General features: G+C 54.0%; 1 protein-coding gene across 1 annotated transcript in view; it reads left to right on the top strand.

The window, feature by feature from the left end:
• Positions 1 to 281: 281 nt before the first annotated feature.
• Positions 282 to 8,855, top strand: part of MVB12B (multivesicular body subunit 12B) — a 52,341-nt gene continuing 43,767 nt past the window's right edge. Inside the window, exons 1-2 of the mRNA XM_026049566.1 lie at positions 282 to 291; positions 4,311 to 4,360. Coding sequence (XP_025905351.1) covers positions 4,319 to 4,360 — 42 coding nt within the window. The 5' untranslated portion in view covers positions 282 to 291; positions 4,311 to 4,318. The remainder of the gene's footprint in view (positions 292 to 4,310; positions 4,361 to 8,855) is intronic.

The raw sequence follows: 8,855 nt of genomic DNA, 5'->3' as shown, positions 1-8,855 counted from the left end.
AGTGGGGGCCGGCACGGCTACATCTCGGCACCCACCGGCCCCGCCTGGGGCCCTCGCGGGCTGCCYTGATCCCGGCCCAGCTCCACCAGGTCCGGCTCAGCTGCAGCCTCCCCAACCCTGAGCGGCCGCACCTGGGCCCCGGCCTCCCGCCCCCTCGGCCCGGCCCGCCCCGGCCGCCATTTAGGCGCCGCCCCGCGCTCCCTCTGCTTCCTGGTGCGGCCCCAGGGCGGTTCTGCGGCCCGTGGTTCCTCGCTGGATCCCCGGCCGGCCCCGGGCCTGCGTCTCGCTCGGGTACGCGGGGGACGGGGACGTGTTGGGGCCTGGCGCCGCTGGCAGCCTCCGCGGGGCAGGGAGCAGGGCGCAGGGCAGGGAGCTGCTCCCGGGGCCCTCGCAGCGCCCGCGTGCGGGGCAGAGAGAGGAGCAACGAGAAATTAGGTATTAGTTGGAGGCAGGCGGTTGTAAGGGGTGCCACAGGAGACGGGCACAGCCGTGGTGGTGTGTGCGCCTCTGCAGTGAAGCCCGTGTCCGGGCTGGCCCGTGAAGCCTGTGCCCAGGCTAGCCTGGCCTCTCTGCTCGGCCCGGTTGATGTTCCTGTTCTGGAGAAGCGCAACTCTCGCAGACTGCCAGCAGTGAAGCACTGCCCTGCTTTCCAAAGGGAAGGTGTGCTGGCATAAGCATCCCCCCACGGGAGAGGGGCTGGAGTGCCTGTGTTGGGCAGCCTGTCAGCGCGGAGCGGAGGTGCCCTGCGGTGGCGGTGACGCTGCGTGGCAGCGCTGGGCGCCATGGCCGGTGGGATGTGTGCGGCCGTGGGGYGTCCCGTGGGGCTGTGCTGGGAGCGAAGCGCTTGGAGCCCGCGTGTGAGCGAGCACAGGGCTGGAGAGAACGTGAGTGGGATGTCAGATCGTGTGTTCAGAGGCGGCTGCTTGCCAGTGACGACGGCTGCACTGTGGGCGCTCCCTCGCAGGGTGCCCCTTCCCTGGCACGTCCCGGCYGTGCGGGGATCTTCATGAGGGAACTGGCCGATATTCTTCATGTTGGTTTTTATTATCCTGCTTGTAAGGATCACATATCTTTTCATAATGTGAACTACCAGACCATGCTTCCAGTGTTGGAGAATCTGGAAGGACGCTGAAGAAGGCRCTGAGTGTGCAGCCATCCTGCTGATGGCAGCTTAGCTGACAGCCCCATACATTTTGCATAGGGGCATTCATGGTGCTGCTCAGAACCTGGCGGCTTCTGCCTTGGCCACTGGCCGAGGTGGCTCTTGGTGGAGCCCCGTTCCTGAGCCCTGGCCATGTAGTCAGACGGGTTTCTCCCTCCCCTGGAGGCCTGCGGGGCCCTGGGTTGGTGCCCGGGTGGCTGGGGCTRCCCTCCAAGGCATGGGGAGCCTCTAGCTGTTCATGCTGGCTCCTTGTTGAACASCTTCTGGTTCCAATTTTTATGATCTCCCAGTGATACTGTAATTGTCCAGTTATGACTGACTCTGGCATCATTATCCACACTGAGTCCTGTCAGATGGATGAGAAACTCGCTGGGGTGCTAATATGCACAAGCTGCAGTAGCCAAGGAACTGAGCAGCAGTATCTAATGCTGCCAGCTGGCCTGGGAATTGTAGCTGTGGGAGCCAATGTGCTCCTGGAGGAGCGAAAGGACCTTTGGTGCTACCTGGTGTTGCTCTATTTCTGCACAAGTTGCAGTGGAGAGATGCAGGGCAGGAAGGGCAGCTTGAGGCTGAACTGGAGAATGAATTGTCTGGCTGCAGCAGTTGCAGCAACCTGATATTTCATTGAGATTAAGAAGAAAGAAGGTCCAGGCTTAGGGAGCTTGAGGAACAGAGGTCTACCTGTACTTGGGATCCTATAGCAGAGATTGGGATGAATGTAGGAGCCCTGTGAAGCTAGCTGAACTGGGACTGAGCTCCCAGCAGTGCCTGCCAAACAGTGACCTATTAAGTTATTTATTAGCATTCCTCCACGTCAGCACTGGGTCACCTGCCTGCCATTCACTGCAGAAACTGCTCTCTCAGGAGTCTTGCCTGCACATAGTCCRTGGTGAAGGACTTGGTCAAGTGATAAACAGCATGGAGATTATTCCTGCCTCCATCAGGAGGCGGAGGAAGGCCCCAGGGTTGGGGTTGCCTGTAAAGAGRCAGCTCTGGATGTGGAACCCCTCCAGGGACCCACGATGGGAACCAGACATGGGGAAACAGCTTGATGCATCTGTTCACTTAACAACTGTTCACTGCAACTGAGCCAAGAACATGCAAGTGAGACGGTACATGGGAGTGCTGTCCCCTTGTTGCAGTGCTCCCAGGACACATCTGCAGAGGTGCTCGGCCCTGGGAGGTTCCAGCTGCAGAACGGGGCACAGCCTGTGGAGCTGCTGCCAAAGGGAGACCCCGGCCTGCCTCTAATCAGTTACTAATGGGGCTGTTAGCAGGTTGCTGCAGCATTACTCACTGCTAATACTTACAAGGAGAAGGGCAATTTATGCTCAGTCAAATTTATTATGGCCTTTCCCTAAATGAACTGGAGTGGGCAGGCATTTCTTTATGTGCAGACACAGCTTGTTATACCTTCAGCTCATCCATCAAGCTCTCGTGAGATCTTTCAGAGTGATATAGCTAGTGACACAGCAGCTGTCACCGGCCCCAGAGAATGTTGTCCAGCAGAAGTGCTGGTTGGGATGAGGCACATGGAGAGGCTGCCTGGCAGCTTGTTCTCCTCCACTGCAGGCCAGGGAGGAGCAATGAGCTCCCAAAGCAAAGTGCTGGTGACTTGCCAGGTGGTGACCCTGGAAGCTGGAGCAAGTGTCCCAGGCTGGCAGCTGGAGATCTCTGCTGTCTGCTGGGCAGCTTGGCACCGAGCTGCAGCTGTCTGCACAGGGACGAGGGCTTCTGGCTTGGGCCCCCAAATCCCGCTGCTCATGCTCACCACAGGCTTGGCATCTTCATGCGCCATGGCCATGATCTAGGGAGCAACGTGAAAAAGGAAGCTGGAAGTGTTGCCTGAAGAATTTCTCATTTTTTGAGAGAATTTTCTCAGGGTCTACTGAGCGTGCAAAAAAAGGCAAGGTGAACAAGGCATTTTGTCATGGAAAGCTTTCAAAGAAAACATGCTTTTGCCAAATGTATTCATCATTCAAAAATATTCAAGCAGAACTTTTCATCTTGCTGTAGTTACTCATAATCTGAAAACCTGTATACATGAAGCTGCTTGGCAATTAAATCACATGGAGCTTTTTCTGCTCTTTTATGTACTTGCACCTTGCASCCAGGACATCTCTGCAGCTCAAATAAAGCTGGGACTGAGTCGTTGAAAGAGGCCTCAGGAATCCTGTGAGGCATTGTGCTAGTAAAACTGCAGCCGGCTTGCTGGACAGCCTCGGGCGAGGTTTGGGATTGCTTTGGGCCTCAGTTTCTCTGTTCCAGGATGGAACTGATGGACRGCCTTTTCTCCTGGACCATCTCTTCAGATGAACTCTCCAAACCTCTTTTATAGGAGATAAGGTTGAACACCTACCCTTACCATAGTAGCCACTAAGTACTAGATAAATCCTAACTAACAGTAGCAGTATAAAGTATATTAATGTATAGCATATACAAATGTTATAACATACGAAATGCAGTGGGAAATAATGTTTATGTCAGGCTCTAACTATACTTGCCATATCGTAACAGTGCTATTTTATAACTACAGGACAGAAGGAAAGTAAATAGAAAATAAATGCAAAACATTGTACTCTTTCCAGGTTAGCTTTATCTGTTCCAAAGTGGACCACTGTGAAGCAAATGTTCAGAATAATTGTCTGCAAAGGCTATTTTGGTAATTTTCCAAGCATTACTCTTGCTCATTTCCTGCAACTGTGATGCTCCAGTTAGTGAATACACTTACAAACAATATTTTCCTAAATGTGTGGGGTGGGAATGGAGGAAGCTGCTAGGTCAAAGCCAATTTACGTGCACAGTCCTGGAAGTGTGCCTATGAGTGCCAGCAGGATGCTGAGCTGATCATCGCTTCGGAGGTAACTGCCGCCCTGCACCCACAGCGAGGTGGTTTGGGGATGTGTTTATTCCCCTTTTGTTAGGGGCAGCTGCCCAAGGACATGCAGAGCTAGGCCCATTCCCTGCTTGCTGCTGCCTGGTTGCAGCCGAGTGTCCCGGGATGGCCGTTGACCCTACAGGTTTTTCCCTGGTTCAGTGAACCATTTAAGCATATGCTTAAATCTAAATATCTGTTTTGGTGCCTTGCTGAATTGAGGCTACRTGGGGAACTGATAACACTAAATACATTTTTTTCTTTTGTCTTCAGGCTCCAGTATGAGCAGCAGTACAGCTTGCCAGGACTCTCCAACAACAAAGGTAGGAGCTGCGAAATGAGAATGACTGAAAGAGCATGGGAATGACTGAAAGAGCATGAGAATGCGTCACCCACYATTCACATTCCACATTAAGATCCACCCACCATTAATGCTGTACATGGTGTTCCTGCCTCCGGGGTATCTCTGCCACTAAATAGCCAGAAATCGGAACTCCATCTAAAGAAAGAGGCATTATTTCAGTGAATGGAGCTATTTATTCTGCATGCTTCATCTCTGCGTCTGTCCCGCCCTGGTGCCCCGTCTGGGAACGTGCTCGCTCTCAGGCTGCTCTCAGGCTCGTTTGGGCAAGGCCTGGGGCTGCAGCTCCTCCGCAGCCTGTTGTCGTGCGGCCTCCCGCGTCGCCAGGCCCGGGCAGGGGCRCAGCCTGTGGCTGCAGCTGTCGGAGCTGGAGCCGGGCGTGCGGCCCATCAACGTGTTTTACAGGCAGCTGCTAGTGTGTGCTGAGCATCGCTTGGTCTGGTGTGGAAAGGTGGTAGCGAGGCTGCTTCTCTCCGTGGTCTGTAACACATAAAGATTATGATATAATGCTTCAATTTTTGTCCKTGTGCTTTGCCCAGTCCTTGTCCTCRGTATGTTCACAGTTCAGCCTGTTCTGTTCTGGAAAGGTTAACATATTGCCTGTGGTTGAAAGCAATTATCAGCCAGAATAAGTGGCATGTTTATATGCCTCCCCTTATTTACTCAGTCTCTGCRGGCTGGCGCGGGGTCCTCCGAGGGCTGCCTTTTGACCCCTGGCAGCATTTGACGCTGCTACAGGAAGTTTCATATTTTTAAGGTAAAATATGACAGGCTCAGTCTCYTCCAGTTATATATTCTCCAGCAAATGGATAGGGTGAGAACTGTGTCAGCTCAAATCACTATCATGACACTTAATTTAATGTACCTCCTGCAGTTATCTTTAAAGTGCCTGGATTCTTTGGAGCGAGCCTGAATTTGCCCCCTCAGGAATACAGTGGGATCAGCCCTGGGGACAGGAGGAGGACCTTCCGAAGCTCCAGGAAAGCAAATGCTGGGGCCCCAAACAGTGTTTGTAACTGTCAGGAAATTTATGAACAATTCATAAATGTGTTTTACAGACAGCTGTTAGTGTGTGCTCAGCAATACTCGTTCTGTCAGGGAATACTTGTTACAGGGTTATAGCCAGGCCACTTAAATATTATGATCCATAATATATAAATAGTGGGCCAAGTGCTGTTGCTGCTTAGTGCTTTAAGGAGAGGCCTGTGCATTCTGCTTGGGTTCTTGCAGCCCAGCTAAACGTGTCGCTGCCAGCCATGCAGTGACATAACCTGGCGCTTCAGAAAAGCCCTTCCCACCCCGTGCTGGGGTCACCTAACCGCAATTAAACCGTGTCACCAGGTGCTGTGACTGACATTTGCAAGAGAYTGGGGGTGATCACAGTGACTGAGCCTCTAGCAGCCCTAGGAACCTGTGCAGACACCCCAGACCACTGGGTTGCAGGTAGAGGTTTAACTTTTGTTTGTCTAAAACTGATTCAGATTAAGACAAAATGCAAAATTAAATGTGTATTAAAAGCACACCAGTCCCTTTACAGAAATGCCTAAGCTGAAACATGCACAGGATGTGTACGAGGGCCTTTTCTTCCTTTTCTGAATTGAGGGCTATCTTGTCCCGGGGCCTGGTGCCGAGCAGCACCCAGTTAGTGTCTCGGGTGCTGGGCAGAGGGGATGACGACGTCTCCCTGCCGCAGCAGGTCCCTTGCTCCTGCACAGAAATTCATCCCTTTGTGTCCTGCAGTAGCCTCTGTTGGCAGCCCCTGAGCATGAAGCTGCAGGAGCAGCAGAACTGTGCTCATCTCCCTTCCCCGGTGCATGGAAAGTGACTTGTCTCTTTGGAAAAAATGGTTATTGCAGATCATGCCACAGGCACGCTGGGATACGCGTTTGCAGTGTATCTTAGAATATTTCCTGGATACTAAGCAGCAATTAGAGTTTTCCTTTGGAATCAATTCATTTCATACTGCCATAGTAGGCAGGGAGGATCTTATTGAAACTCTAGGATTTTTAATATTATTACACTAAAGACTCTCTCAGTATCAGCATCTCCATGGGGGGGCATTAACACACTGTAATGTGTAACAACTTCTCCAGTTCAGGAAATCTTGTTGTATTTGTAATGGGGCATTTGGGGCATATATTATGTATGGGACATATATTTCTCATTTCCACTAGGCATCATCTTTTCTTCTCTCTAAATTACTCTCCAAATCAAAAAAAAAAAAAAGCATTGTATTCTTTACCCCTATATATATATATATCTTTTCAATCTTTGGACCCATCAGGACTGTATCCTGTAGAACCTGGGAGGACCTTGGTTGAACGAGGGAATAGGCCTGCCTGTGTTAGAGCGTATCCAGTTATTACCAGCGCTCAGCAAGTACCAGTCTAACATGCTTTACCAGAGGGAAGTAACAACCACAGCAGGGGAGGCTTTGGTTTGAGGCCAGGACTGTGGCCAGGAGGAAAGGAGATGCAGCCTTGCTGCTGGTGTAAATGTTTTGCTTTCAGCATTATTGATGGGATACAGGAATAACGTTTATGGCGCTTTTAGAGGCACCTCATAGCGAGCAGCCGAGGCTCGGAGTGTTTCTGCCGGTAAGCGGTGAAATCCTGCTGGGATGYAGAGGGAGGCCTGGAAGAGCCGAGCGCTCCCTGGTTCCAGCTCCCGCACGTGCCCAGCTCTGCTCGTCTGCAGCCAGCCTGGGCCTCTGGGAAACCTGCCCTGCCTGTCAGGGGAGCCCAACCTGCTGGAGACACCCACCCCAGCGAGAGAGGGGCTCTTTGCCCCGCCGCCGCTCTCAGGAGGGCTGCCGCAACCTGCAGAGGTGCAGAAGGGTCTAAAGACTGGAAAGGCAAAGGGCTCTTTAGGTGGGAAATGGAGCTAGCCCAGAGGAGCTCTTAAAGATGAGCATATCTAAGCAAAAACAAATCACAAAGGGGAAAAATGGGATTATTGGGCAAATGGTGATTAAAGGCAGAATATCAGGGAGGGGATTTTCTTGTAGCAGTGGAGTGGCCATTCAGATGGTACAAATGGGAGGAAAATGGTGCCCTTTATGAGACCTTTTCCTGTTGTTCCTGGTGGCTGTAGCTCCAAGCAGGCACTGTGCAGTGCAGAAGGGCAGTGTGGGGAGGCGCTGGGGCCWTCTCTCGGGAGGCTTTCAGGTCTGCCTCCCTGAGGGGCTGTGGCGCCTTGGCCATTGTAAAGTTCCTCCCCTATCTTCACAGAACCTTGCTGTGCGTCACACCCATCACTTAATACAGCCTGGGGAACACAGGCTGCTGCCCACCTCTTCAGTCTATTGAGAAGTTACTTGTTTCCCCTCCCTCCTTCAATTCACCCTTCTCCCATTCTTTTTTCTTTACACTAACAGCTCCAGCACTTTGGATGTTTTCATCCCTCTCACTGCTCTTCAGATCATCCCTGATCTAAGCAAGGTGCCCATTGATGCCTGCATTTGCCTGTAGCCGAGCTGCTTGTGCAGCTGCAGGCTGTGCTGCTCTTCCAGGTTTTGCTCATTTGCATCAACTGCTAATTTAAGTATGTTCTCATTTTCATCACCGAGMTGTGAAAGCACTGGAGAGAGGCAGACCTAGAGTGGCGAGCCTCGGTTCAGGGTGCTGGCGACTTGGGTTATCTGCTGCCCAGTGCATTTGGAGCTCTCGGGACCACCCTGCCAGCCTCRGCCCCAGCTCTCGTCCCACTGCCGTCGGGGTCGCTCGGAGCTGCGCGTCCCTGTGCCCGGGCTGTTCYGTGCTGCAGAAATGAGGTCGGTTTGACACAGTTTGCTCTTCCTCAGGCCGCGGCAGCTGCTGCTTATCTCCCAGATGCCATTTCAGCATAATTGAGCTCGTATTGATTGAATTATAATTCCTCAGCTCCTTTCCTCTGCCGTCTCCCACCTTCCAAAGGCTCCCAAGCCGTGTGGCTGGGGCAGAACGCTAGGCAGGAGCAATTGCGCGGGGCTTGCAGCTGAGCGGAGGTTGCCAGGCCGGTCTTTCCCGGGCCGAGCGGGTTGTTGGTGCGCGGGCCGCGCTGCCCGGCGGGGCGGGCGCTGCGCGGGCTCCGCTCCGCGCCTGCCGGCCCGAGCGCCGCACGCTTCCTGTCGCTCGCAGGCCGCGCGCATGGCGGTGAGCAGCGCCCGGGACGGGACCGGGCTCGGGGCCGGCGGGGCCCGCTCTGGGGCCGGGACGCGTGGCGGCCGGTATCCCCGGCGCCTGCTTCAGGGTCGGCGGTGCGGGCCGCCGAGGGGGAGCGGGGGGGGGGGGCGGTTCGGAGGGGTCCGGGCGGCCGGTACCGCTTGGGGGGTCCGGCAGATCTCGCTGAGAGGAGCCCGGAACCGGAGTGGCCGGGTGCTGTAGGAGCCGCCTCGGGGCCCGGTGCGGCGGGGGCCGGTAGCGCGGAGCCCGGCGCGGCGGTGCCGTTTGTCTCGGTGGTGCCGGTGGTCTCGGCGG

This window comes from Nothoprocta perdicaria, unplaced genomic scaffold (assembly GCF_003342845.1).
Source record: "Nothoprocta perdicaria isolate Ctin4 unplaced genomic scaffold, notPer1 scaffold_6, whole genome shotgun sequence".
NCBI classification, from domain to species: Eukaryota; Metazoa; Chordata; class Aves; order Tinamiformes; family Tinamidae; genus Nothoprocta; species Nothoprocta perdicaria.
This window is presented reverse-complemented; position numbering and strand designations above follow the sequence as displayed.